This window comes from Cimex lectularius, unplaced genomic scaffold, assembly GCF_000648675.2.
Source record: "Cimex lectularius strain Harlan isolate CLEC.00 unplaced genomic scaffold, Clec_2.1 scaffold35, whole genome shotgun sequence".
NCBI lineage: Eukaryota > Metazoa > Arthropoda > Insecta > Hemiptera > Cimicidae > Cimex > Cimex lectularius.
In genome coordinates this window covers 684,145-711,431 of record NW_019392746.1, presented here as the reverse complement: position 1 = coordinate 711,431, position 27,287 = coordinate 684,145, and the positions used below count along the sequence as shown (strand labels likewise).

General features: G+C 31.9%; 6 protein-coding genes across 8 annotated transcripts; 3 read left to right on the top strand and 3 right to left on the bottom strand.

Annotated features, from left to right (window-relative positions):
* The first annotated feature begins 1,388 nt into the window (after positions 1 to 1,388).
* On the top strand, positions 1,389 to 3,779 carry LOC106669339 (mitochondrial ribonuclease P protein 1 homolog). Its single transcript, XM_014398753.2, has 2 exons — positions 1,389 to 2,393; positions 3,349 to 3,779. Exons 1-2 carry the CDS (start codon positions 1,538 to 1,540, stop codon positions 3,690 to 3,692), a joined length of 1,200 nt encoding a protein of 399 aa, XP_014254239.1. The 5' UTR covers positions 1,389 to 1,537; the 3' UTR covers positions 3,693 to 3,779.
* A 1,480-nt stretch (positions 3,780 to 5,259) lies between these two features.
* Positions 5,260 to 10,942, bottom strand: LOC106669306 (sugar transporter SWEET1). Of its 2 annotated transcripts, none has more exons than XM_014398683.2 (7): positions 10,742 to 10,942; positions 10,538 to 10,634; positions 6,726 to 6,803; positions 6,543 to 6,666; positions 6,329 to 6,487; positions 6,139 to 6,258; positions 5,260 to 5,798 (listed from the first exon to the last, which is right to left on the bottom strand). In XM_014398683.2, exons 2-7 carry the CDS (start codon positions 10,612 to 10,614, stop codon positions 5,694 to 5,696), a joined length of 663 nt encoding a protein of 220 aa, XP_014254169.1. In that variant the 5' UTR covers positions 10,615 to 10,634; positions 10,742 to 10,942; the 3' UTR covers positions 5,260 to 5,693. The 2 variants fall into 2 exon arrangements, with proteins under 2 accessions (XP_014254169.1, XP_014254170.1); XM_014398684.2 differs by having other exon boundaries at positions 10,538 to 10,614.
* Positions 10,943 to 11,762: 820 nt separating this feature from the next.
* On the bottom strand, positions 11,763 to 15,198 carry LOC106669305 (39S ribosomal protein L19, mitochondrial). The gene is made up of 5 exons (XM_014398682.2): positions 15,014 to 15,198; positions 13,693 to 13,899; positions 12,302 to 12,624; positions 12,070 to 12,230; positions 11,763 to 12,003 (listed from the first exon to the last, which is right to left on the bottom strand). The coding sequence occupies exons 1-5, from the start codon at positions 15,069 to 15,071 to the stop codon at positions 11,874 to 11,876; spliced, it is 879 nt and encodes a 292-aa protein (XP_014254168.1). The 5' UTR covers positions 15,072 to 15,198; the 3' UTR covers positions 11,763 to 11,873.
* A 2,825-nt stretch (positions 15,199 to 18,023) lies between these two features.
* On the bottom strand, positions 18,024 to 19,059 carry LOC106669307 (ADP-ribosylation factor-like protein 6-interacting protein 4). Its single transcript, XM_014398687.2, has one exon. It carries the CDS (start codon positions 18,835 to 18,837, stop codon positions 18,406 to 18,408), a length of 432 nt encoding a protein of 143 aa, XP_014254173.1. The 5' UTR covers positions 18,838 to 19,059; the 3' UTR covers positions 18,024 to 18,405.
* A 52-nt stretch (positions 19,060 to 19,111) lies between these two features.
* On the top strand, positions 19,112 to 22,705 carry LOC106669308 (MICOS complex subunit Mic10-like). Its single transcript, XM_014398688.2, has 3 exons — positions 19,112 to 19,227; positions 19,309 to 19,356; positions 22,397 to 22,705. Exons 1-3 carry the CDS (start codon positions 19,149 to 19,151, stop codon positions 22,495 to 22,497), a joined length of 228 nt encoding a protein of 75 aa, XP_014254174.1. The 5' UTR covers positions 19,112 to 19,148; the 3' UTR covers positions 22,498 to 22,705.
* A 2,244-nt stretch (positions 22,706 to 24,949) lies between these two features.
* On the top strand, positions 24,950 to 27,253 carry LOC106669310 (leucine-rich repeat extensin-like protein 3). Of its 2 annotated transcripts, none has more exons than XM_014398691.2 (5): positions 24,950 to 25,169; positions 25,615 to 25,717; positions 25,789 to 25,836; positions 25,896 to 25,984; positions 26,531 to 27,253. In XM_014398691.2, exons 2-5 carry the CDS (start codon positions 25,633 to 25,635, stop codon positions 27,215 to 27,217), a joined length of 909 nt encoding a protein of 302 aa, XP_014254177.1. In that variant the 5' UTR covers positions 24,950 to 25,169; positions 25,615 to 25,632; the 3' UTR covers positions 27,218 to 27,253. The 2 variants fall into 2 exon arrangements, with proteins under 2 accessions (XP_014254177.1, XP_014254178.1); XM_014398692.1 differs by lacking the exon at positions 24,950 to 25,169 and adding an exon at positions 25,221 to 25,441.
* The last annotated feature ends 34 nt before the right edge of the window (positions 27,254 to 27,287 follow it).

The window sequence follows — 27,287 nt, the reverse complement described above, 5'->3', positions numbered from 1 at the left end:
AAATGAAATATCTACCAATCGTACATACAACGAAACAGTCCTGTTTCTTCTAAAAATCGTAACAGGGGAACCCAATGCTGCCATGCTCAAACACAATTCTCATATTGAGTGGAACATAACTATATATATTGAGCAATGTCACCTAATTAAGTTGACAAATTGAGTATCCTTTCCTCTACATGCTCAACAAATAAATAAATAAAGGTATAAATATTATTTCAATAAATGGGCTATTATTGTTAATAACTTTCTATAAATATATTAAATGTTTAGGGTAATACCATATTATAAAATTATATTTATATAATAATTAATTTTAACATGTCTATTTCATGCTAAGGCATTAAAAAAACTTTTTAAAAAAGTGGGAGAGAAAGAGACAGAGAGTGACAGAAGAAAATGGAAGAGAGTTTGCATATTAGCTTGTATATTATTTAACTATTTTAATTTTATGTAAGTATATACAACTTAACATTTGAGGAATATTGTACTTCCTTCATTTGGACTTGGAAACTTTTATTAATTACAATAAAACAAAGTTCCAGGTACAAGTTTCTATTACAATGTAAAGCATTGTGAACATTCACTTTTATTGAAATTAAGAATTGAATATACTTTGAACGAGATCAACCACCCATTCATTCTATATAAAAAAATTTAACAAAAAATTATATTCACGGAACAAACAAAAAGAAAAAAGAAAGATTCTTATTTCAATAAATAACTGTATTTCATTATGAGATGTTTTTGTTGAACTAAACAACAATTGTTTTTTTATGACATATTTTATTTGTAATGAATTTCGGGCCATGTCCCTGGCCTACTGGAGTTTTATTTAGCTCAAATAATCGCTGTGAAAAGGGACCAGGGATGTGGCCCGAAATGCATTGCGAATAAAACACGTCATTAAAAAAATTAAAAATAAATAAAAATAAAATAAGGTGTTTAGTTCTACAAAGCAACCCAGACTGAAAATTTTTATCTCCAAAACAAATTTTAAAAAATGTAATTCATATTTTCTGTACAAGGTGAAATTACTTTTTAAACTTAAAAGTCTAAGTGAAAAACACAAATTAATGTAAATATATTTATATCATAGGTGAGTTTAATTAATTATGTAATAATTATAATAAACGCGTGAGTATTAATTACAAATTAATCCATATTAGCTTAATAGTCATAATTGTCCATAATAATTATTCCAATTAATTACAAATTTTAAATAAACACCCTCTAAATTGCTCCATTTTCTTATATGGCTATGCCAATTTTGTTATAAATATTTTAATCATAATTATTTATATGTAATAGTTATTAAAAGTGCATAAGTGGTAAAAGGGATGTTTTGTCAAACCTAATGTGGGACCGAGATTCCAACATGCCGACATTTATCTTTACGGGAAGGTTAATTCAAGGCTGCGATACGAAGGTTAAGTGTAAGGATAAATCAGTTTTTTAAAGATTACTTTATCTTTCATTCTTTTTGGCCCCCGTGCAAGAATTGTAAAAACACGTTGTCTTCAGTTTTAAGTGAAAAATGCTCGGATTCAGTTTGAGAAGTGTAGTCGGTTTGGTGGGCCGAAACCGAAGCATACCCAAAAATGTTTTCAAACTGACCATCAGCAACTGCATAAACAGCAGAGGTTTCTGCACGAACGCCGATGTGAATAATTACGAAAACGTCGATTACGAAGGTATTACAAAAGGCGATGAAAATCTTAAGAAAAACCTCAAAGTCATTATGCTAGAATTTGAACTGCTACGACAAGAATCGAACAAAGTTCCATCTTTAATGACAAATGAAAGATGGTCCGAGCTTCTCAATGCCAAGTCGAAAAGACAAAGGATAAAACAAATCAATTTTTGGTGGGTGAACGAGAAAAAAAAGGAAAACGATAAGAAAAAAAAAGAAGAGAAGAAGGCGAAGTGGTTGGCGACGCAGCCTGAAATCGAAGAAAACACCCACATAAAATATGGGTTTGGAGGATCTAATATATTCTTAAGGATATATGAATCTACGATGGACAGGTGGAACAATGCAAAACTGATCGAAGCAATGATGTTCGGCCAAGAAATTATAATTGATTGCGGCTACGACCAACACATGAATAACAGGGAAGCGGCCAATTGCGCTAAACAACTCTTGATACTCTTCAGCGAGAATAGGCGCCACAAATCGCCTTTCAGTTTGCACTTTGTCAATGTGGACCGGGATGGCTACATGATGACTAGATTCGCAAAGCAAATACCAATTCTGTACAACGACGATTTCCCTATTAATATTTCTACAAAAAGCTATTTAGATATGTTTCCAAAGGAAAAGCTTGTCTATCTGACACCTCATTGTCGAGAAGAGCTGACAACATACAACCATGATGATATATATATTATTGGTAAGAAAACTTCAAGTTCTATACACTTTTATTTTAAAATAATAAAATTTACGTTTAAAATTAAGAAATTAAAACGAAATTGTAAAAAATAAAAATTGCAGAATGAGACATGGAGATATTGGATGTTGTGAATTTTGTCTAATGAATTGTCAATATGCCTACAAATTTAGCAATTAATCACCAAGTTTGATACAATTTATAAATACAAACTTTTTAAATTTCAAAAATTGGCTAAGCTAGGGATTTCTCTTTCGACACTGAATATTGAAAATTTCAGTCAGTTGCTCTGCGAGCATCCTCTAATTGCCAGGATTGTTTAAACCGGAAAATACTAACTTTTGTTTAAATTTTAATCCATTAGTCAGGGCGTAGATTAATTAAAATTGCTGATTATTCTTTTTATTTTATTTTTTAAATTGACCACATCTTAATTTACTCTTCCATCTTGTATATTACAGCTTTCTTTCGTGTAGTAAGTTGTTGAACAGCCCAAAGGAAAACAATCTAATCTATTTATTAATTTTGAAAACTTACTTTTGCTTTATTTCCTCTTGTGACCTTGAATACTTTGATATTCTATTGAAATGATCAGAAACGACTATTTAAAAATCTTGAATTAAAAATATTTTCTTGTTTAACATTCATAAATGATTCAGATTGACCTAGAAAATATTTTAGGATTCTGTTAGAAGTTGTGTCCTGTTGAAATTTAGTTTACTGGATCGGTTTATCGATGATAATGACTAATCCACTAAAATATATATATATATATTTTTTTTATTTTTTTTTATTGGATCGATTCTTGAACTTCTGTGATTCTGGATTATAATCCTGTGAAATCTAACTTTAATTTTTAAATTAAAACATGTTTTGCAGATCCTTCCTTCCTTAAAAAAAAGTTCTCATTAGCTTGTGTTCTATTTTAGAATAAATTTTGAACATGATATTTTTTCAGGTGCAATGGTCGATAAGGAAAATTGCAAACCGTTTTCTCTTGGGAAGGCCAAGGCCGAAGGGCTCCGCATGGCCAAGCTTCCGCTCGATAGATATTTAGATTGGAATTTGGGTTCAAAGAGTCTCACCTTGGACCAAGTTTTGAAAATCATGCTGGACATGAAAGTCACAGGAAATTGGGAGACGTCCTTGCAGCACGTACCAAAGAGAAAACTCAAGGATGACTTTGAGCCTAAAGTACATTTCCTCAAGAAGAAGTTCAAAGACGAAAGTTTTAGTGAGAAATTACTGAAGAGTAGGGATAGAAAACACAAAACTTTTGATATTAAACAAGTGTATAATTAATTTATTATAGTGATCACTTTGGTCATTATTAAACATTGATGTATATATTATTTTTTAGTAAATGATTTGTTTTTGTCATAATTTTAATTCCCGTCTGTAATACCTTTTTAAATGAATGATGTATGTATTTGTAAAAGTGAAAAAAAAAAAAAAAATTAAAAAATGGCCAAAAGTAGGGAAAATTCAAAAGGTGGGGTTGAGATGGGAAGTTAGTGTCCGAGTGGATCGAGGTCATGATAGCTCAAGTGGTAGAGCAGCGGCGTATCTAGCCGAAGATCGTGGGTTCGAATCCCGCTCATGCCATTGACTTTTTTATCTCAACTAAAAACCTTAATTAATTGTAATATATTAATTGGTCAAGCGGACCACGAAATTAGTGAATTTAATATCATAAATGATATGTAGCTTAAGGTATGACTAATATGGAGAAAGTAGAGCCATAAAACAAAAAAATTTTCATGTAGGCATAGGCAAGACGTGTTTGATGGCAAATCTGGTTTTCCGCTGTGACTTGAGTAATCTTAAGATTCCTTATGTTCCATGGTGCATCAACATGTTACATAGAATTTTTATTTTGGAATTTATTTGGTACTAGACTAAAAACTAAAGGTAATAGACAGAATATGGTCCATTTTTATTTTTGCAATATGTTCTGATTTTAACTGGATGAGTCTGTTTCTCTATTTTTCATTTACTGATTTATGTTGTTTTTGCTTAAAAGCTTTTGGAAGGATGGTTAGTGCTCTGGCCTATTGATATCACCGCTGTATTACTTGCAAACGTTGCAATTTTTAAATTACGGGTACAGAGTAAGTAAAGTATTGGCCTTAGTATGCTCCCTTGGGGCACTCCATTTTTATCCTTATTTTTTAATATTTATCCTTTTGTTTGACTGTAATTACTGGTATAGAGTGAGTAAAGTATTGGCCCTAGTATGCTCCCTTGGGGCACTCATTTATTATCCTTATTTTTTAATATTTATCTTTTTCTTTGACTCAAAAATTTCAGATAACTCTTTCATGCCAGAACTTGTCAAAAGCCTATGAAACATAGGTGACAGAATAGATTAATTTTTCTTCGAGTAATTTTTCTATTATATCCAATACTCTGTGAATTTTTGGTTTTTTTTATTGAATAATGAACTAAAAACAATATCAATTTTTATAAACATATATTTTGAAAATAAGTACAATTTAACAAAACTGTAAAATTTGATTATCAACATCTTCCCCTGTCCCTTTTCATTACCTGACAATTACATTTAATACAATCACATTTCTATTTATTTACTAATCCCAATTGTTTTCAACTCAACAACACAAAATTGAGCAAGACAGGGTGATTTTGAACCAGTTAACCAGTTTAACTTAACCGTGTTTATTGGCACAATATATACATATTTAATAAATATTTTTAAAAAGAGATTAAAAAAAGTTAAAATAATTTTATATTTTTAAAATCACAGTTCAAACTCCAAACTGCTAGTTCAAGTGAACATTACAGACAGTCCATAATTTGGAATTTATTTTACTTAAAATTAGAAATAAGGTAATAAAACACTAATAAATCTTTATGATTTGCTTTCGCTCTTTTATATATTAAATACTACATATCTTCAGTGTAGGATCGCTAACAGTGAACTCAAACAACAAACAATTTTATTCTCTCTGTAGTACTTTTGAAGCTCTAATCTTTTTGTAACTGAACCACCAATGGCTGAGGAGGAAGCCGGTAGAGTTTCAAAAGCACTTCAAAGAGAATAAATTTGTGTCGCCTGGTTGACAAATTACAATGAAATACTGATAATTGAGAGAGCAATTGGAGTACTACGTTTTTCTATTTCTTTTACCTGTACAGTTTAATGATTATGAATGAGTTTGTAAAAATTCCAAATTTTCAGTATTAAATTTTAAAACTTCTATTTAAATTTTAGGCTTGTATTTAAACAAAACCAATTGTTTTGATTGTACTTACTAAATTGTGATTACAAACAAGAAGTTTCTAAATTTTCTTTTTAGTTTCTTTCTCTGCTTTGTACTGTGGTGGATAAATTAGAAAGAGAAGCAGTTGGAAGGCTAACAACGAGAAAGCTATCACATTTTGAAACTGAAAATAAATAAGTATAATTAATACAAAATGCTACTTTGTGGAAATGTGATGATTCATCTCCAAATCCATCATCACATTCTAACTTTTCTTTCCAGTTTTGTCTGTCACTTCTCGCCAACTTCAGTGATTGATAGTGTGTTTGTAAGTTGCCTCATTTTATAAGGTGACATATGGGGCTAGATATTAAAAGGCCATCTTTGAAATTAATTAGGTTATGTCACCTTATAAACAAAATAAAATGCAAATGTAACACAGATTAACCAATAAAGATATGGAAATATATGACAGCATAAACCAACGAAACTAGTCAGGTTGATAAAAAATTATTTTGTCATACCTGAATGAACGCATTTTCAATTATTATACCATAGAGGAGCCACAAAAATGTTACGACTGCCCCACTGAATATCATGGGAAAGGGTAGAGATCCTGTATCTTTATTTGCTATTATTGTTTTCTGAAATGGTTTTGTTCAGATTTATTACAAAAGAAGATGATGTTTTAATTATTAAGAAATGATATCTCACTAGGTCTAAAAGTGGTGTGGCTATATGAAAAAGCATTAGAACTGTAATTATAATGCCATAATTAAATTCCAATCTTGTCGGTGAAAATTCAGCCACTGTGTAACCATAAATGGCACCGACTCCTAATAAAATTTTAATTGTGTTTTTTAATAATTGTTCCTGAAAATAAAAAATTTAATTTTTTTCTCAGTGTTAAAAATATCTAATTACTTACTCTTTCATTAGTGTAATAATAAAACAATGAAAGGTATAAAATATTCAAAACAAAACCGAATAAGTTGACTGATGTGATTGTCGCATCATTCAATATGTGACCATATTTAAGTACAACCAAGGACCTGAAATTTGACAAGAGAAATTATTATAAAAAATCATACACAAAAGAAATTGCACTTACATTCCCAAACCACCTATAAAAGGGGACGGCGTGACATTTTCTGTATTTCCCTGCTTCACAATATCTTTACAAATAAATCTGAAAAAAACAACAACAAGATAATATTAAAAATAACACGTCATAGCATTGTTTAATAGTTTGTCTTATATAATATCACTTAAAGATAAGACAAAGGATAGAAGCAATATATCATATACTATGTTTGCATTAATTCAATTTGTATGAACTCCTTACGGTCTATAGGTAAGGAATGCAAAAAATTATGAGCCACTGTAAAAATTAGATTCAAGATACCCACCCTAATGATTTATCAAACTGTATTTTTACGTATTATAGCAGGATGATAATTTTTTTTAAATAATACTATTTTTAGACATGACAAGGCTATTAATAAAATTGGGCAAAATGTTTCTTCTACAAGACGCGATGGTTGATTTCTAGAAATGGAAAATATTGCATACTTTCTTCGATGATATAAGAGTCTTTTACCAATGCACATATTAAGAACTTGACAAACACGTTGACTGCATAAGACGCAGCATGGGCACCATGCCAGCTGTCCTTTTGGTTGTAATAGAGATATGGCCTGCATCCTTCCATTTATTCTTTTTAAACTCTCCCTCCACTTCGCCTCATAAAGAGCAAAAGTGTCACCGCTACGGTTTTTTCAATTTTTTTCAACTGGAAGTGATTTTTTTATATTTAAAACCTGTGAAAAATACACAATTTGCTTTTCTGTGCATGTGTTTTGTTATTTTAATTAATTATTCAACTTTTTGTATGATTATGTAAGAAAAAAATATTGTAGAAATTTGAAATGACTTTTATTCAACTGCACACCCAAATTGAACAAACATCCTGTGGGTCACCCACATCATTTACATGGGGGATGGAACTGTTGCGTCATATAATGTATATCATTTAGACAAATGTAATAAAATTTTAAAAATCATTTACAATATTTTTAAATATAAGTTATTTTACATAATAAATTGGGTTCTGTCATGGACAATGAAAATGGCCAGGCATAGAACGCAGTCAATGAGTTAAAGTCTAAAACATAAGCTGGACAAGCAACAACATTATTTTCAAAAATGGAGCTTACCCATAAACTCAGGAAGATGGGCAAAAGCATTTACTGTGAAACATTGTGGCTTGAGGGTTGGATGAAGAACTTGTAGCTTAATCATTCTTGATCTTCCTGGTCTATTCTTGCTGGCTTCATCGGTTAGACTAAGTTTTCCTAATTTTCAGTAGCTGATTCTTAGTGTTATTTTTTTCAATTATGTCCTTTTGTTATTGTCTCAGGTATTCAATATAAACTCAATTAAATAAATTTGCTTACACATTTCTTTTCCTGTCAATTTAGTGTGCTACTATGTTGACATAAAAGGCCACTGACAAAATAACACACAGAATAATCAATGAAGATGGCAAAATACTGAAACATTGGCACCATACATAGACAGACCAGGGCAATCAGAAATGATCAATCTACATGTTAGTCCGAGTCACATCGCAGACCTCATAATAATATTTATACTATTAGAGGCAAATATCTGAAATGGCCATGAGTGCTGATTGCAGAAAGTATCACTTTGTGACAGTCAGACTGGAAAACAAAAGTGTCAGTCCATATTTGTTTAATGATCTTAATTGACCATATTAATTATTCCAATTAATTATTCTTTTCATCTAAGGTTTTTGGTTGAGAGGAAAAATTAGTGTCGCAAACAGGCTTCGAACCCACGACCTTCGGCTCAATACGCCGCTGCTCTAACCACTTGAAGTTGTGATAGCTCAAGTGGTACTGCATGTACTGCCATTTTTTCTAATCAGTCAATGTTGTTTATGCCAATAGAAAGATATTCTTGTCTAAGACTAATAAGACTTTTTTTACTATGGACTTTTATGTCTTTGATACTAGCCATAGTATTTTTATTGATTGATAATATATAGTTTGGGAAGCATGATAGAAAATTCCTGGGATGACGGTGAGAAACAAACCCACAACCGTGGAGCCTACAAGCCAAAAGTCAATGCGCACCACTCGGCTACCAAGGTATCTCTTCATTCAAATTGGTTATTAAGTGACATAACAAACTTTCTTACTTACTAGTGTTTGATTTCAAATCCTTATCATATAAAATATGTGCTTTTTTTGACTATTTAAGTCCAATTGATGAATGGACATACATAGTTATGGTCTTGATAAAGTCTGTGGTAATAAAATCCCTCAATATTAAGAAAAAAATTATCCCACCTACTACATAATTATACTGATTATGCTGGAAGTTATGAATTATTATTATTATTAAGTAATTCCTGTCATATATTCATACATGCATTGGGGGTCATGGAGGGGTCAATCTACTTGACAATGCGTTTTTCATTCTATCATCAATTAAAAAGCCATGCGATCTGCAGGATTCAAACCTAGAACCTAGCTTGGCAAAATAAATTAATAACATTTATTTGTGTAAAAAAATTATGGCAATTATGGCTACATATTTCACAATAGTTTTTTTAAATTTTTTTAATAGATTCAGGGAAATCTTAGCATTTTTAAAATTGAAACGCCACATCAAAGATTTAAACCATTTTCTCTACACAACTTTAATTTTATCTTTTTAGTATTAGAAATATCGACCACTTTGTCACTCGCGAATACTCTGGATCAAGGTATGGTCTTGAAGAAGATAGCAAATTCAGTTGTTATTGCCAAGCTTTCAACCTTTTTTAAGATCATCATCAGGGAAAAACTTAAATATGTCAACGTTTTGATATATTTAAGGTTTTTTTACAGGCAAGGTCAAATTTCCTTGAAAACCTTCTCTGTCCCAACATTGTCAAGAACTGTGAAGTCAAGAAATTGTGAAGTTTGTGTCACAGTTCTTGGCAATGTTGGGACTGAGTCGGTCTTCAAGAAAATTTGAGATCGCCTGTAAAAAAAACTTCTGTTTGATTTCCTTGGAATTTGCAGATTTATTCAATCAAATGGGAAAAGGTAAAAAATTTTTTTCGTAAAATACATGGTTTTTAAAATGGGTCTCAGATGGAAGAAAAAGGGCTCAGGAGTTCTGGCTCATGACCCTTGACAATCGTAGTTTGGTCCTTGGCATATGTTTGGTGAATGGGATTTATTATTGTCCAAAGTAATTAAGTAAAATAATAAAATTCCTGGTTCCTAGTAGAAGAAATAGAAATGTTAATATGTTTTATACTGAATTTAATCAAACTCGGGTCAGTGTGGGTCAATCTCTTTTTATCAGGCTTTTGATGGTAAATTTGACAGCATAGAGTTTCTATGCTGTAAATTTGATACCTTTAAGAAAAATTTGAATTAAAATTGTCATTTATTGCTATAATTGTGTTTCTGTTAAGTTTATATTAGATTTCTTGGTCTGATCGACCAATTGATTTATATTTTGTATGTATTGTGTTATGTATCAGATTTTCTTTTTACTTTGTACTTGGCATGTTGTTTGTTATAAATTGTATACATATTTCTTATTATTGATATATAAATGTTGTTAACTATTATGTAAGACTGTACTACTTGGGAATTTTTCTGTAATGTACTCAATGATAAATAATAATTGGATTTTGTTGCAATTATAAATCCATTTAAAAAAATTTGACAGTAGTGCCTGAAATAATTAAAATATATCTAAAAGTCAATTTTAATTTTGAAATTTAACTGTTACAGAATTCTTTTTTTGTTTAATTTGCTGAAATGTATAAATTAGTAATAAAATAATTTTACAAGAATTAGGCACAAGGGAGATGAAATGATTGTTAAGTATACTTACACTGGTGCAAAAATTTGAGCTACGGTGCAAAACCCAGCAGCAGAGCCAACAAGTTCTTTATAATCCGCAAGTCCCATCTTTAAGAAATGATCACGTGCTAATTATTTGAACATAAAAAAGAAAACGGAATACCACTTGATAAAAGAAAGAAGTAAGACGAAGAAAATTATTAAAACGTGAAATAAATAAATTGATGAGATTCACCTTCTTAGATTAATGATTGATCGGATCACGGAACTTCTTGCCACGTGCTTTCAAAGTTTCAAGGAGACTTACTTTCCAATTTGACAGCGAGTGAAGTCTTATCATTCAAATATGCCGAAGTAGAAAGAATGAATGAAGCCGGAGGGAGACCTGCCTCTTGTGAGGGAGTAGGGACAAGTGAGGGAAAGGGAATGATGTCTGATCATAAGTTGGGAGTGGGAGGTTGAAAAGATTTCAAGGCCACTCACAGGTCTCTGACTCCCTCCAATTATGAGACGTTCACTGTAATTTTGAAAAACTTTCCTTTTGGCCTTCAAATAACATTTCTTAAATATTTACACTTGTAAGTCATTGAGATTCTCATTTTAATTTAAACTAAATTAATTAAATCACAATTAAAAATATAAGCTATTATTTTTTTAAATTTATCTTTGCATTTGCACTTTTAGTATCTTATGTAACAGCACTCCACAAAATTCCACCACAAACAACTTCTAATCACAGCCGTCAAGAATTAACAGACAAAATGAACATACACATCAATACTATTAACAACCCACAAAAATATGAGCAATTATGATGGAGGGAAAGTCTTTCGTCATGCAAAACCTATTTGATAGACAAAACCAGTGAGAATAGTGAGAATAGGCAGACAAAAATGATCATAGATGATTAAGCTGCAAAGTGCTGTGTTGCAAACAATCGAGTAAATGATGATCTATGTGTTTTACCTCATGATTATCTTTGATCATCTTATATTGCCTAGTTTAGCTGTCTTGCCTACCATACATGTTTCAGCATTTTTCTCTCCACATTTTTGCTTCTGTGTTATTTTTACATTCCTTTCCTATTATTGCATGTCAACAAACAATATGTAGATATTAAAGAAAATACAAAATAAACACATAGAACTAAAATGAAGAAAGAAAAACCAAAAACATCTGACAAACAAAAACCAGCTTGAATTTGACAATTGAAACTTGAATGGTGTTTACAGTAAACTAAGAAACAAAGAGAGAAATAAGATTAGCAAAATTTTATTAAAAACTTTTTACAATTCAAACATGTTTTGTGATTTAATGCAATCATACTACATACTATTATATACAAACGTAATGTTTACTAAAATGTTTTACGCTGATTTAACAGGTCTAGTAAACATTCTCTTCCTTTTTTCTTTCCTCTTTGTAAGTTCTACTTGATGAAGTGAAGAATTGACCTCTGCGAAGATTTCTTTCTGTTCTTCCTCGGGTATTGTATTTCTTTAAAAAATGAAAATTAATGTTTCCATTTTTGAAGAGAAAAAAAAAGTAACGATCAAATTTTACCTGTATATTTTCATCAAATCGTATTTTTCCCAAGGTGTTTTATGTTTTGGAATTTGCATTTTCATTTTGTCGGAGATCAAAGTCATTAAATGTTCTCGATCAATCCCTTCGAAATCCGTTCTTTCCCATCTTCCACACCAAGGTCTTGGTTTCATTATCACCTTTAATAACAAAAAATAAATATAAGTATACAAAATAAATAACAAAACACTCAATTATACTTTAAACTCACCTTTGTAGTGTTAACAGGAACTGGACTGCCTTCCGGCAATATTTCGGGTTCCATATCGACAGGGAAAGTGCTATATTCCGGCAAAGCATCCCTCAAGTATAAAAGCTCGCTGTCGAGCCTTTTTTCCAACTTGATCACTTCAATTTTTCTAATTTTTGGATCATATAATTGGTAACATATTTCGGTACCAAGATGGTCGATTACATTCCTAACAGTGAACTCTGCTCTAAGTCCGCATCCTCGCCTCTGAATGCAGATGCCCATGAATGTAGTCATTTTTGATGATGAATGAGGGTTCGAAGAAGTCACAGACATAATGGTGCCTAAAATTATAGTTGAGTAATACATAAATATAAAAAAGAATACCACTGAAGTGAATATTTTGAAATAATGCATTTTTAATAAATAATTTCTTTTATCTGACAATGAGAAAATATGCAGGTTTTATAACAAAATATACTTCCACTAATAGATAAGGGTTTTGTGGAAGTACAAGTACGACTAACAATTAATGTAATTTTAAGTACTATGGCATAGGATAAAACTGAATTTGAACTTTATTATATTTAATTTGACAAAATAAATAAATGTAATAAGTTTATTGCTCACTATAGCACTTGGCTCTTTCAAAAGTTCAATATTTACCACAACAACATTTATTTGAAGTAAACCGTAATAACAAACAATACCAGTAATACACACAAAAAAATAAACATTTAAAACAACAAAAAGTTTATTTACTATACAAACTGTTCACATAAAAAATATTTATTTAAAGAATAATTTCCTAAATATATTTCAAATTGTCCTGTATCTTTTTACCCACATAAAATATTGATAAATGAGGAAAAATTCTGAATTTATGGAAAAATTAGTTTTATTTTTGAAATTAAGTCATCTAAGGGAGAAAATCTGGTTCTTGTAGTTTAATGAATACAAGAAACAAGGATTTTTCATTTGCTGTTTTCACAACTTCATTTTTGTGTTATTAAGACTAAATTTAACATGTATACATTATAGAACAATATCATTAATCACATATACGTACAAAATTAATATAAAATTTATTTAGAAATCGTGAGATGCGGTCTGGTGTGATGTAGGTTTCAGAAAAACATTTTCTTTATCGTGCCAACGTTTCAATCTTTATTGAGATCATCTTCAGGGCTCAAAGTGTTTGTCTTCTGTGTAATTGTGCCATTCTTACGTGTCGTGTCGACAGTGCCCTCTCTCACTCTCAAAGATAAAGAAAATGTTTTTCTGAAACCTACATCACACCAGACCGCATCTCACGATTTCTAAATAAATATCGATTAACGGTCACCAATCACCACACATTAATATAAAAAATAAAATTAATTAATAAAAGAAAAAATATGGATTATACAGACCTACATAAAATTCTGGTATGTCTATATGCATCCTTCGCTTCAACATATCCGTCCTTTCTAACTTTTCCCTTATCGAATTCCTCCATTTGACAGTTGGATCGGGGAGGAATTCCGGATACAGGAATCTCTGGTTGAGGTTCACTGAACTATCGGGATCACTGGTTTTGTAATGTTGATTTTCCACAGCCAATGAGGAGCACACCCTCACTAAAAACAATTTGACAAGATGTAGTTACAGTCTGAATGTTTGAAATGTTTCAAGTTAAAATCAGATAAATCACAAGGTTATAATTTTTTTAAAAAATGTTTTGGCAAAACTCAAAACTGAATTATAAATGATGAACTTCGCTATCGTATTCGCTAGATCTATTGTGCTCCCCTGATTTTTCTAACTCACTGGTCAGCTTCATATTGTTAATCAGCCTCCATAGCTATGCCAGCAGCTCCTTAGTACACGATCTTGCTTTGCGGTTTTCTTGTCCTAGGTGCAATAACTCGAACCTACTTAGACCTTCAAAGAAACATAAATTGCATTCTGCGGTCTCTTACTCTTCCTGGAAGTATCTGCACAGTGTTTCTTCTCTCTTCACTCCTATCCGCTTTCTTAAGTGCCAATATCCTGTCAGGAGTCCAATCAGAATCCTAGTTCGGTTGCCTTCCAGTAATTCTTATGTAGGTTTTGTGGATGGTCCTTCTATGAATCTCTTCACGTGACTCATTCCTGTGGTGCTGTTCCACCAGGTTTTGAACTCATTAAGGAACCATTTTAAGATGTATCGTCTTTTGTGGCAGGATGCTAAGCCATAGTAGGGTTCAGGTCCCAGAGAGTCCATGTTGGCTCGCTTTTTGGCCAACATGTCAACCTTTTAACCAGGTAATTTTTGTCGCTGATATCCGTCAGGGCCTCAATGCAGTTCCAAACATTCTTTGCCTTCATCTTCATGAGGCTAGGGCCTTTAATGCTGTCTGACTGTCAGAGAAGATGGCTATTTTCCGGGAATGTATTCCTAGCATTTTTATTTCCCTGGCGCAGTTGCTATGATTTCAGACTGGAAAACTGTAGCATATTTACCTAAGTTTACCGCCAGTTTAGTCTTTGGGTTCATTCCGAAAACTCCAGCTCCTTCCTAATTACTAACAAATTATAAAGGTTGTGCTTAAGTTTTAAATCAACTATTAATCTTTAAACCTAGTTATTATGTTAAATAAACAAATAAATACAAGTGTTCGGTATTTTTTTTTAAATCTTTGAGTGTATTATTACTAATTAAATTATAATAATTATAACACAAATGTTATATTGAAAAGTATGAAAACCCACGTGTGCTGCAGTAAAGTTTGTAATCGTGCTTTATCGTCCGGCAAATAGAGGAAAACATTTTGCTAAGTACTTTCAAGTTCTGGCATCCAAAAACTTAAGGAATTTCCAATACGGGTTACTCAGGTAGTGCAAAACTGTTACAGAGGAATCAGAATAGAAAACAGAAAAGGTTTCGAGCCTTATCAATGCTTGAAAGTAGCGCCACTGTTAGAACTCAGAACTCAACAAACAAAACAAAATAAGTGATGAAATAATAGAGGGCTCATTAAAAGTCACATAAAGGCAGTTTAAAAAAAAAAAAAACTTCTAATTTTATAATATTATATTATTATTTCTCTAAATCTTCAAAAGTGGCAAAAGTACACATTTTAAAGGGATAATATTTCCTCTTAATAATGTCCTATTAATGGTTTTAGCAACCATAACATTCTAAACACATACCTTTAATATATATATATGTAAAATTAAATAAAATAAATGTCCTCAATATCTATAAACTTTTTCTCACTCATTCCTTATCCAAATGCACCAATCATATCCCAAGCCTTCAACACTCCTCTAAACCTTTAGCCTTATCCTTCAAAATTGCAGGGTCTCAAAACTATGGGATTTGCTTCTCCGCGAAGTACGTTCTGCTTTCTTGTGGGCTTGTTTCAGGTCCATGACATCTGAGTTTTTAAAAATGACATGAATCATTTCTTTTTCCCCATTTCCTTTTTTTCTCTTTCTGCTTTTCTTTCGTAATGTAGTTTCATCATTCAATTATAATTAATTAATATTTTAAAGAATATATTAATGTTCCCTATTGTTTTGTATATTTTATTACATTTTATGTTTAAAACTTGATTTATTTCTAATTTATGTACATGTAAGGGGGCTTAAAGCCCAATTTGTACCATTTAAAATAAATATATTATGAAAAAGCCTTTTTTTTGCACAATGAATTAAACCATTATTTTATTTAATATTTTGAGTGTTCATTTGCATATTTATTTTATTTTTACAGAATTTGGCTTAAACTTTTTCTTATTCTTAAATTAAACTTTGTGGTTTATATTCATAATATATAGAATAGTGGGCATACGCTCCGTGCTAATGAAACTTGTTTCTTATTATATTAAATTAGATTACTATAATGTTCTAATATTGGTTTAGTATAAATTTACTATTGTTATAACAATAAATATTATCGCTTATTTAAACGTATTTTATTTATGGAGGACTTTTAAATTATTCTTATTTTTTTATTTGTATTATACTTATTTCCGTTTCATGCCACAGTTGCCAGTAATCCTTTAGTTTTGTTTTTATTAGTTCTACCTAATATATTAATTATTAATAAGTGGCTTTCCCAACTTATTCAATTATGGGTTTTGATGAAATTAAAAAACTTTAGGGTAGTGGAAAAAGTGAAAAAATCAAATTGGCGTGTAATAATATTATTTTAAGAAGACTATATATGTTGAATATACAATATTATTTTTAAGAATGAGGATTGTTTAGTACTTCAGCCTCATAATCATGAATAATTAATAATACAACAAAATGATTATGTTTAGTCACAGTTGTTTTCCATAAATATATATAAAATGGTCAAAAATTGAACCACATTTTATAGGGATTTTTTTTACTATATATTACTAGTACAATCACCTCTGGATATATAACCAGGTCAGATTAAGAATGGGCCATGCGAGGTTGACACACAGACACTTTTGGGTCAAAGCCTGGTTCAGCCTGTAGAGAAAGGTTGATTGATGTGTCCAACCTAATTGAAGGGTGCAATCCCTTGGTTCCATATAGGGAACATATAGCCATCCGATATGAGAATAGTGCTAGAGCACAGTGATAACTGGGTCCCCTGATCGGATTCATGGAATTAACAGGGTTGTTTCATGCATATAGTACTGATATTTTTTGTCACCTAGTTTGTGTTGGGAGAGAATGTATTTATTAGCATGAAAGGGTCACAATATTGACTACCCCATCAACCCTCAATTAGGTTATTGTATAATAGATGAAAAGGTTGAAGGAGGAAATAGAGTACTACGTATCATAAAAACATATGATGTTTTGACCCAGCATTACCCAGGATTACTAAATAGAAATTGATTATTCTCTTCTTCCTTTGTGGTTGTCGCTTATTTTAAGATCGTTTTTGAAATGTTTTTCAGGAACATACAATCATTTCAAAATATCATTTTATTACAGCGAATCAATTTCGGGGGCACCAGCCTCCCCTCTTTAGTCTACAGGAAGGCCTGTAGTCCTGTAGACTGAAAGGGGAGGCCGGTGCCCCTGAAATCGATATCGCTGTAATAAAATGATATTTTGAAATAGTTGTATGTTCCTGAAAAACACTTTAAAAACGATCTTAAAATAGAAATTGAGTTTTGTTTCAATGAGATATCGCCCGACCACACACTTATCGTTGCACAAAAGAAAAATTACAGAATTGGTTGGAATCGAGCTTTTCCCTCTATCTGATTGTCCTGACTTAGCACCTTCTGACTACCACCTCTACCTACCTACCTTCCATGGCCCATTATCTTCAAGGGAAAAATTAATTCTCTGGATGAGGTCCAAAGTGTAGAATTCTTCCGTTCTACACCCAAATAAGGTTTTTTTAATAAGTAAAAAAAAAAAAAAAGATTGAACACCACACTCACTCCATCATTCACCATTTCCCAAATTGTGAAGGAATCCAACAACTGGCCTCAAGGCGGCAACAAACATTAAAACACAACTTTGAAATGTTTAAAGAACGATTTATGTCAAAATAAACTATTTTGAAATTAGCAAGAAAAATGGTATTTTTTAAGGAATCACCCTACTTTAATTCAATATTAATCCATTTCAACCAAGACCTTACATAAAAAGAACAATTAATCAAAAGAAATAATTCGGTCAATCAGACCATTAAATTAAACATAATGGATTTAATTAATCCATATACGTTTTGCAATCATAATTGACCATATTAATTATTTAAATTAATTAGAATTTTTATATAAGGTCTTGGTCAAGATGAAAAATTAGTGTTACGAGTGGGACTGAACCCATGACTGCTACCAGGCTACCAGCCAAAGGTCATGGAATCAATACCGCTCATGACACTAACTTTTTCATCTTAAACAAGACCTTAGATAAAAAGTATAATTAATTAATTCAATTCAAAAGTTGTAAATGGTTATTTATAATACAATTAAAAAAAAAATTGTTAGAATTTTTACCAATATAATGTACTTTAATTATGAATCAATGACACTTGTTTGCCACCTTGTCAAGTACAGTTTTTTTTGGCATAAATTGTTTAACGAATTTGCGTTATATTTATAACAAATAGTCTAAATGATTTATACTTTTTTGCTGTATTATTTATATTTAAGCAATCACTTGTTGGCACCCTTTGAAATGACAGACTGAAAATACTCTCCATCTCCTTGTGTCGCCTGCTTGTTTATTTCTTTGTGTCTGTCTTTGCTGACGATTTCTTCTATGATTTCACCGTCACCTTTGACAAGTCGGTACCTCCCGGATTGTTCGTCGTACACCTTCCTTACGACGCTCTGCTTCTTCTCCCAGTCTTCTTTCGTCATAGGTGCGAAGGATTTTTTCACCTCGAGGGCCAGCTCGGCCGGAGGTAAAGGTCCGACCGGCTCGTCTCGATTTTTTTTCTTGTCCTTTTTCTTTTTACGTTCTTGGCGGTCAGAAGAAGACGACCGGGAGCGTTTCTTCTTCGACTTCTTTTTCTTCTCGTGCTTCTTCTTCTTCTTACGCTTTCTTTCTTCATCCTCGGTACGGCTTCTTTTAGTACTGCCCATTGTCAAAATGTCAACAACTCCAACCTTCTTCCTTCTGTTTTGCTATGTTTTAACCAGTGCGTAACCTTATATTTTCCAACTGAATACTTGTAAAAAAAATATCCTCCCACTAACTAAAATATCACCTAAGTTTTAATATTTTTTTTTAAATTATAAACTTTTACAATACAGGAAATCTTGTCTTTTTAAAAACAATATTGATCTTTTATCAACACGGTCTTAAGAACCTTCTTTGTAACCTTACAGTGGCTCTGAGGAGTTTATTTTCTCTTGAATTTTCCTCCTAAGTCCAATCTTCTTTCCGACAGAAGATGGCCAAGCCGGTTTACACAGAAAACGAATTGGGAAGAAGGTGGGACAGGTGTCTGGCCGACGGCCTTATTAAATTTGGTAAATAATTAATTTTTTCCACACTTTTATGATTTTTTATGTATTCTTATAAATTTTAATATAATTTTATTAAATTTTTAGCTGCCGGGGTCGTAGTAGGTGGTGTTTCTTCTCTAATGCTTTTCAAGAGTAAGTATAGTAATGGAGTACTTGTGCTTTTCAATAAATCATAAATAATTCAGACTGCCCTACTTTATTTATTTTGTATGAATGTATGAAAACCATTTATTAAATATATACAAATAGTTATACCTAAAATGTAATATATGATAAGGTCATGGTGTTTTTCAGTAACAAGATGGGGGCAGACCCCAACATATCTTTGATGTTCTTTAGGGTGTGTTTCCAGAGCACGTTGGATTTTGGTCTATCTTTTATGGTAGTGCAAGTAACGTCCATATCAATAAAGTAAAAGCGTTTAGAAATAAGTGTCTGCGGAAATGTTTGGGCTGTTTATCTGACACCCAATAAAGGTTTTAGACATAGCAAGTTGTGAATCCTCTTGAAATTCGGATCAAAAAGCTTACAGCAAACTTTGTGGTAAAATTGTTGGCAACATATAGCACATTGTTTAACAAAATAGCATTCCTGAGTATAAATGTCTTGACTAAAACATTCTGGGTAAAGACCCCCCCCCCAACACAGTCGTACCTTGAGACTGTTAAATTTGTCCCTATACAAAAATAATATCTGGCCAAGTTTTCTATTGGAATATGAGGTTCCCTACACCAAATTGTTCTTGGCATCACTTAAGGATTATTCCAAAATTCCTCTGATGGCAGTGAATTCTGTCTTCCTTAGTGACATCCATGCTATATGTCCTTCAAGACCCTATTTTATTTTTACTGATGGTTCAAAGACCAGAGACAGTATGGGATGTGGCTGGTTTGACCCACAGAAAAAAAGCTATGATTAGGCTTCCTCCAGGGTTTAGCATATATTCAGCTGACCTTTTTGCAATTTTTAAAGCAGTAGAATATGTAGGCGCTAATGAAGTCAATGGTGAGAACATACTAATTTTGTCAGATTCAACAAATACATTACAAAGCTTAGGGAACCTTAATTTAAAATTTGATATAAATCATTTAGTAATATGGGTAGCCCAAAATCTATGGGAAATTAAACAAACGAAAAACATTGACATCCGCTTTCTTTGGGTTCGGGCGCATTTATATGGTTTTTGTTGTTTTGTTTTTACATTACATTTGTAGACATTTCGGGAATTTACACCCATCATCATTATCTACATTTATTTATTTTTTAATAATTTTTTGTTGTTTTGTTTCTACATTACATTTGTAGACATTTCGGGAATTTACACCCATCATCATCATCTACATTTATTTATTTTTTAATTTTTCATTATATATATAGCTGTTTTCAAAAAATATATGACCATTTTGCATCGACAAACCGCATGGGCAAGAATATTCTTCAGCATTTAATTTGTTTTATATTTAATTATTTAAGGTGTTGGTTAAGACGAAAAAGTTAGTGTCACAAGCAGGATTCGAACCGACAACCTTTGGCTAAATATGCTAATGCTTGAACCACTTGAGCTAACAACTTTGATCCAGTTGGATTCCTCGTCTCAACCTACTTTTTTCAAATTTTCCTTCTTTCTGCTATATTTATTTTTTTAAATTTAAAAGTTAAATGTAGATTATCTTGATAAGTGTACATCTCCAAAATGTACAAATTGTAATAATAAAACAACAAAAAATTATTTCAAAAAATCATATGGAAAAATTTTAAAAGTCAAAGTGGACAGTGAATGCTTTGGTTTTTTTTCTTTGTCAGTTTTCACTTTTCAGCTTAGTCAGCTAGTTTCCGCTTCTCAAATTTTGATTGTAACAAACAGATTTGAAGATGAGCGCGGAAAGAAAAAAGTTGACGTTATTCAAGTCTATGAGTAAAAGAAAATTAATAACGCAAATATGTATTTTTTCTTTAATTTGACCATTACCGATCATTTTTGGTCTGTCTATCCTCACAAGGTTGGTCTGTCAGATATGTTTCATCTTTTCACCATCTTCAATGTGTCTGTACTAAATTAAAAATTATCTTATATATAACAATTTAATGAGTTATAGATAAATATGCAAAGCTGCATTCTCCCTTTCTAGAATAATGCTTGTTTTCCTTCTCCTCAACAGCCATGATTCAGTTATGAGCTGTAGTCAAGCACCTATCAGCAATAGTTTTAATTGATCTAAAATAAACATTTAAAAACTCCAATAGTGGTAGTTTATAACTGGTGCAGTCGGTAGAACACTTTCTGGAAATAGCATAAATACGTAGTATTATTGGTATTTTCTGTCAAGGAAAGAGATGCTGAAATTTATATTGTTTAAAAAGGACACAACGAATAAGATATTCCCCATACTAGACCATGTTCATTCCTTGCCAATTCCTTCATGTCCCAGAACCCACTATAACCTTGTTGGGTTTTTCTAGGGCAATTTAGTGCCTTTATAGCTGTTTGATTGTCTGAATATATTTAAAAAGGTTTCAAAAGTTTAAAAATTGTCTGATTAGGTTTAGCACAGCCTGACTAGGTTTTCAGTGATCTCCAAAGGTTTGCACTCATCTTCTTCCTTACATCTCCCAACTCAGATACCACAAGCAATATCCGAATCCATTATGAATGAAGTTATCTGAAAACATGGATTTTGCTGCTGCTTAATAAGATAACAAAGAGCGATTATTAATCCTAATAAAGCTCATTAGAAGGACATGCCCTGCCTGTGGGATAGTTGGATTTTTCAGCTTAATTTTTATTTAAGGTTTTAGCTTGGCAATTTTTCAGTTGGCCTAAGGCTAGATAATCCCCTGGAATTCGTGTTCAACTGACTAATTGTCGACAGGTGAAGATTTCCTAGAGTATGGGATTAGTCCCAGTATTTGGTTTTCACTATTTTCCAGTAAAAAAATTGAACAGTATTTAGCCAAAAAACTTCTTCATTCTTAGTTTTACTATGACAAGAATTAGTTTATGAGACTATTACAAGTAAACATGGGTTGAATATAAGTTATATGAGAGCCATGCTGGACTGGGCTTAAAAGGAAAGTTTTCAATATCACATATGTACCAACTTACATTTACAATACTTGTGTAGATAATTTAAGTTGATTTCACTGACATTTGTTTTTTAAATGTATTTTTCAGGAAAAAAGTGGCCAGTTATAATGGGTGCTGGCTTTGGTTTCGGTCTAGCCTATGGTAATTGCGAAAGGGAACTGAACAGTGTTATGACATTGCGTTCATAATTTCGCCTCAGGCCATAATAAATCCTCATGTTATAATTTTAGACGTCAAGATTGGGTTGTAGATACGTATTGTTTTTCTGTACATAGCTAATTAAAAAAATGGTTTACAAAAGAAAAACTGCCTTTCCTATTGAAAGTTAAAAACAAGAATTCGTTTATTGTAATTTCTACAAATGCTGTTTAAAAATAAACATGTTAATAACTGTAATGTCTTTTATATTTATGCCTGTTATTACCTTTTAGATAATAATTAATGTTAGCTTGGAATATAGATGTTCAATTTGTTATTTATTATAATTGGCATCATAAACTTTATGATGAAGTTAGAGGCAAGCCGGCAATATTCACGATGTACAACATGAATGAGGAGGACAGGCTCCAATCTTTGCATGTGCCTGGTCCTTGATGAATTTAAAAAGGCAGGACGGGAAAACGCGGTTAAGTAGTAGTGGCTGGAAAAAACTAAGAATTTTGCAAAGCAGCCTGGAGATACTGGAGATTTTTGGTTGTAATATTCTTATGATTTTTCCTTCTCGAAGGTGGGATAATAGGTCATCTCAAAAAAACAACAACCAGTTTTCTTTCAATCCACAACGTTCGGATTTATTTTAATCCTTCCTCAGATGAGTTAACGCAGTGATTAATGCCCAAAACTCACCTAAGGAAGGATTAAAATAAATCCGAAATGTTGTGGATTGAAAGAAAAACTAGTTGTTTTTTTCAGATGACCTATTATCCCACCATCGAGAAGGAAAAATCATAAGTTAAACTGTTGAGGTCGAAATATAAGAAAACATTGTTGTAGAATTCCAGTTTTAATTTTCTGTTTTAGTCCAAAAGTATTTTTAATTTATTTGATACTTGCAAGGAGTTTGTTTTATTTTAATTTAAATCCTTTGTTTTATGGTTTGATATTCTTTTCACAATTGTAATTTGATATTTATGTATTTTTGATTTTATTTCTTTGTATAAAGATTTCTTAAGAATTGAACTTACAGCAGACAGCTATGTTTGCTGTCATGTTTATTTTACACTCATACAAAAAATGATCATTGTATAATATTTTTTCTTTCTTTTGTGTTCTATTTACAAAAATATATACATACAAAATCAAAATCTTCTTCAATGGAAATTAAACTAAAAAAAAAAGATAACTAAGAATTGGTGCTAAGTTGTAAGGACAATAAAAGAGCCACTTGGACAGGAGGTGGTTAGTGATGATGAGGAATGATGAGTGCGAGTTTGATGGGAGTATACAGAAGAAATGAAGATGAGGAGATCATTATGTGGGAAGGAGAATGAGAAAATATCATGGTGGATGGAGCCGAGGAAGTCAAGTAGGATCTCAATAGGGAGCCAAGGAAAAAACATACAAACAGTTCGTTAGTCGTTTAGGTCCTCAGTGAGTCCCTTTTACCCAACACATCTGTAATCAAATTGAGGGTGAGTGAGGGAGGAAACTAAATTTAAGCATGCTAAAAGGGAGGTGGGTATGCCAGAACTGATGGAGAGCGGAAAAGCAACAACTGGAAGATATGGGGCTTATAGGACAAGGTCTGATCAAGAACAATTCCAAGGTTCTGGATGGTAGGTCAGGAGGAAATAGGGTGATTGTTAATTGTAAATATAGGGAAATAAGGTAAGGAATAAAAGAAGGAGCTGGATCCAAACAAAATATCCTGGGTCTTTCAACGTTCAAGTTAAACCCATTTTCAGCAACCCAGGATCTAATTGACATTAAGTCCTCCTGAATTCTTACAATAGCAACCTGATGTGATCGATGATGGGAACAATATTTTAGATTTAGGGAAGTCATTAATGTAACAGCAAAATACGGAAGTGGGACTCTTGAGGGACTCCAGAAGTGATGTATTGGGGAATATAGTTTATTTAACAATTTCTGAGGTTTCAACACCTCACAAAAAAACACTGCTAACAATAAAATAAACAAGCCACTGAAGTTATTGAAATGCTGAAATGTCCCTATAAGAAAATAAAGAAGAAAGTGAAATACACCAGATCAGCATGATTAGAGGTGATCAAGCTGCAGACTCATAAATTCGCAGATTCAAAGCGTTTAACAATAGCTTTTCCAAATTAGCTTAAATTTGGAAAAAATGGCCAGAACTTGCAAAACTTCATACTGATTTTGTGTACACTGAACTTCAAATTCAATTATTGTATACATCACCAATTATAAATTTTATTTTAAACAATAATAAATATAAATCTTCAAGAAATAGAACAACCAGTTCTAGTTTTTATAAATTTGTAACACATTGCACATATTTGATGAATAGTTGCATTGCTTGTAATCAGAAAATCAATTTTAAAACAATAGATTTGTTTTAAACTTTAATACACTCAATTATCTCTGTTTTTAAAAAGTTTTTAGACAAGTTTGCAAAATTTTCCAACAAGCAACACCATGAAGATATAAATGGTTTAATGGATACTTGCCAATGTGAAAACATATGATGATATTAAACATTTCTTCATATCTTTTATTTTCTATACTTTAAAATTGATTTCTTATAACTAATTTATTAAGTTTCAACACTTTCAAGCCATGACAACATCAAGGACACTTCAGAATCGGCCACAAATTGAAGGATGAATGAATAAATTAGGCCAGCATGATGAAAATTATTACTTTGGAATGTATAACATAGGTTGGTCCTATATGTAAAAACTTTATTTTACATTTTGCACTCTCTCTGCAAACTGTTGTTTGTTGAGCAAGATGTGTAGGTCAAACAAAAGAGTCTAGTAGTTAAATTTTAATGTTGTATTATAATGTAATTTTAATTTTGGCTGATAAGGTCAAGCATTCATGATTTGGTTTTTTTCTTTGTATTATTTTACATATACATATGATGCTCAAGCAAGAGAAATTTATGAAATAATAGTGAATTTTTTTAACCCTGGCCAAATTCTGACATTGGTTAGTTTGTCTATTAAATTATGGTGGTACCATTCCTACTTCACTCAAGAAATTGTAATCCTATTAGTTTATATTAAGATTTTACTTTATTTAGGATCCTCAATTTTAATTTTAAAATTTTAGTTAATTGATGCTGCCCTTGCTAATTTGTTACTAATGTTTTTTTTATGTAGGAGAAGTGTACGTAAAAAATGAGTAAACCACCATCTTGTGCCCCTACTGGGTCTCCTGACGAAGCATGGGATAGTTGTGTGAGGGCGAGCTCTTGGACCATAGGTAAGGAGATTATCAACCATGTAAGCTGTTTAACGAAAAATCAAAGAATTTATAATCATTATAATTTGTAGGTTTGGGCACTATAGTCGGAGCGATTGGTACAGTGGTTCTTGGAACAGGTGAATGTTTTTCGATCAGGTCTAAATTTGTTATTAACTATAATTTTTTTTGTTTAAAGAGACACCGATTTTACTTGGAACTGGCCTCGGAATAACATGGTCGCTTAAAAGATGCAGAGGGCTTTTCCGTGACCGAGAAAAAAAGAAAGTAAGTTCCTTAAAATCTAATGTTTATTGTCAATTATTTATAATTTATTCATTTTTTATTTTGCACTATTATAAATAAAAAACACATTTTATAACTACGAAATTACACAAAATATATGTAACATTTCATGTTTAAGAAAAAAGTTGCAAACTGATTCAGAATATTCATATCACAATAATCTGTGATTATCCTAGTTTCCGAGCTATATTTGTCGGATAGAATTTTACCATTCTGTGGTTGTTTCTTTGTATTTGTTTTACTCGTTTGTCCTTTTTATAATAATTTCTCTAAAAGTCAGCAGAACATAAGAACTTAGTTATAAAGATCAAGCATCTAAGCCTATAATTTGTCTATTTAGAAAAAAAAGTCAAAACATTGTACTATTACATTTCTTTTTTAAATTTAGATTTTTCACTGTTTATACAAGTTAAATTGGGTATATGCATGTACTTTACACTTATATAATTTTATTATTAATAGATAATGTGAATTTCTTCTTAATAAGATTATGTTTTTGCTCAATAATCATCAGTCATATAATTTCAGACAGAGGTGGAATGCATTTATTTAGAAGAAGAAACCCCACCGCCTATAGAATGCCTTCCTGAAATTAAGGAAATACCGGCGGAAATATATGACCCTTGCATTGAACCCCCACCAGCACCGCCACCGCCGCCGCCACCTCCTGAACAAAAACCTCAAGAGGTTGCACCACCACCTCCTCCACCACCGCCACCTCCACCTGTAGAAGAACCTAAATTGCCTCTCTGTGAACCACCACCTCCGCCACCCCCACCACCAAAATGTGAATGTCCTCCATGCATACCTGCTGAACCGAAAATATGTGAACCACCACCGCCGCCTCCACCTCCACCGGTTGTACCGAAAATAGAAAAAGGTACTGAATGTATCACCCCAGCTGCGCCATTGCCTCAGTGTCCCGTTCCAGAAAAAGCTCCTATTCCAGATGACAGATGTACGTGTAAACCACCGACCAGTCAACCTCCAATAATCTGCGTATGTCCACCTCCTATCTCTGAAGGAATCTGCACTTGTCCAAAAACAGAATACAATAACAATACAATGCCTTCACCTCAGAAATGTTCTTCCAGTCCAAACCGATTCACATGGCCACCGCTTCTCACTTTCACTCAAGTCAAACAAGGTACTTGTACATGCCCTGTTCCCCCACCAGAAGATGATACCGTTTGTACCTGTTCTGAAGATCCTTGATTCATTACAAAATAAATTAAACGTTGTAAAAAAGTATTTTATTTTCTCCATACAAAATTCTCTTATTTTC

What these genes read in the sequence shown, in the direction of transcription:
- LOC106669339 (XM_014398753.2), top strand. Translation starts at nt 1,538, where the DNA reads ATGCTCGGATTCAGTTTGAGAAGTGTAGTCGGTTTGGTGGGCCGAAAC. An exon ending in TGATGATATATATATTATTG is followed by an intron (nt 2,394 to 3,348) that starts GTAAGAAAACTT and finishes ATATTTTTTCAG; the next exon opens with GTGCAATGGTCGATAAGGAA.
- LOC106669306 (XM_014398683.2), bottom strand. Translation starts at nt 10,614, where the DNA reads ATGGGACTTGCGGATTATAAAGAACTTGTTGGCTCTGCTGCTGGGTTT. An exon ending in ATTATTACACTAATGAAAGA is followed by an intron (nt 6,488 to 6,542) that starts GTAAGTAATTAG and finishes TTTTATTTTCAG; the next exon opens with GAACAATTATTAAAAAACAC. An exon ending in CCACACCACTTTTAGACCTA is followed by an intron (nt 6,259 to 6,328) that starts GTGAGATATCAT and finishes AAACCATTTCAG; the next exon opens with AAAACAATAATAGCAAATAA.
- LOC106669305 (XM_014398682.2), bottom strand. Translation starts at nt 15,071, where the DNA reads ATGTTTTCCTCTATTTGCCGGACGATAAAGCACGATTACAAACTTTAC. An exon ending in CAAACTTTACTGCAGCACAC is followed by an intron (nt 13,900 to 15,013) that starts GTGGGTTTTCAT and finishes AATTGTTTTTAG; the next exon opens with TGAGGGTGTGCTCCTCATTG. An exon ending in CATACCAGAATTTTATGTAG is followed by an intron (nt 12,625 to 13,692) that starts GTCTGTATAATC and finishes CTATAATTTTAG; the next exon opens with GCACCATTATGTCTGTGACT.
- LOC106669307 (XM_014398687.2), bottom strand. Translation starts at nt 18,837, where the DNA reads ATGGGCAGTACTAAAAGAAGCCGTACCGAGGATGAAGAAAGAAAGCGT.
- LOC106669308 (XM_014398688.2), top strand. Translation starts at nt 19,149, where the DNA reads ATGGCCAAGCCGGTTTACACAGAAAACGAATTGGGAAGAAGGTGGGAC. An exon ending in CGACGGCCTTATTAAATTTG is followed by an intron (nt 19,228 to 19,308) that starts GTAAATAATTAA and finishes TTAAATTTTTAG; the next exon opens with CTGCCGGGGTCGTAGTAGGT. An exon ending in TTCTCTAATGCTTTTCAAGA is followed by an intron (nt 19,357 to 22,396) that starts GTAAGTATAGTA and finishes TGTATTTTTCAG; the next exon opens with GAAAAAAGTGGCCAGTTATA.
- LOC106669310 (XM_014398691.2), top strand. Translation starts at nt 25,633, where the DNA reads ATGAGTAAACCACCATCTTGTGCCCCTACTGGGTCTCCTGACGAAGCA. An exon ending in GGCGAGCTCTTGGACCATAG is followed by an intron (nt 25,718 to 25,788) that starts GTAAGGAGATTA and finishes TATAATTTGTAG; the next exon opens with GTTTGGGCACTATAGTCGGA. An exon ending in GTGACCGAGAAAAAAAGAAA is followed by an intron (nt 25,985 to 26,530) that starts GTAAGTTCCTTA and finishes ATATAATTTCAG; the next exon opens with ACAGAGGTGGAATGCATTTA.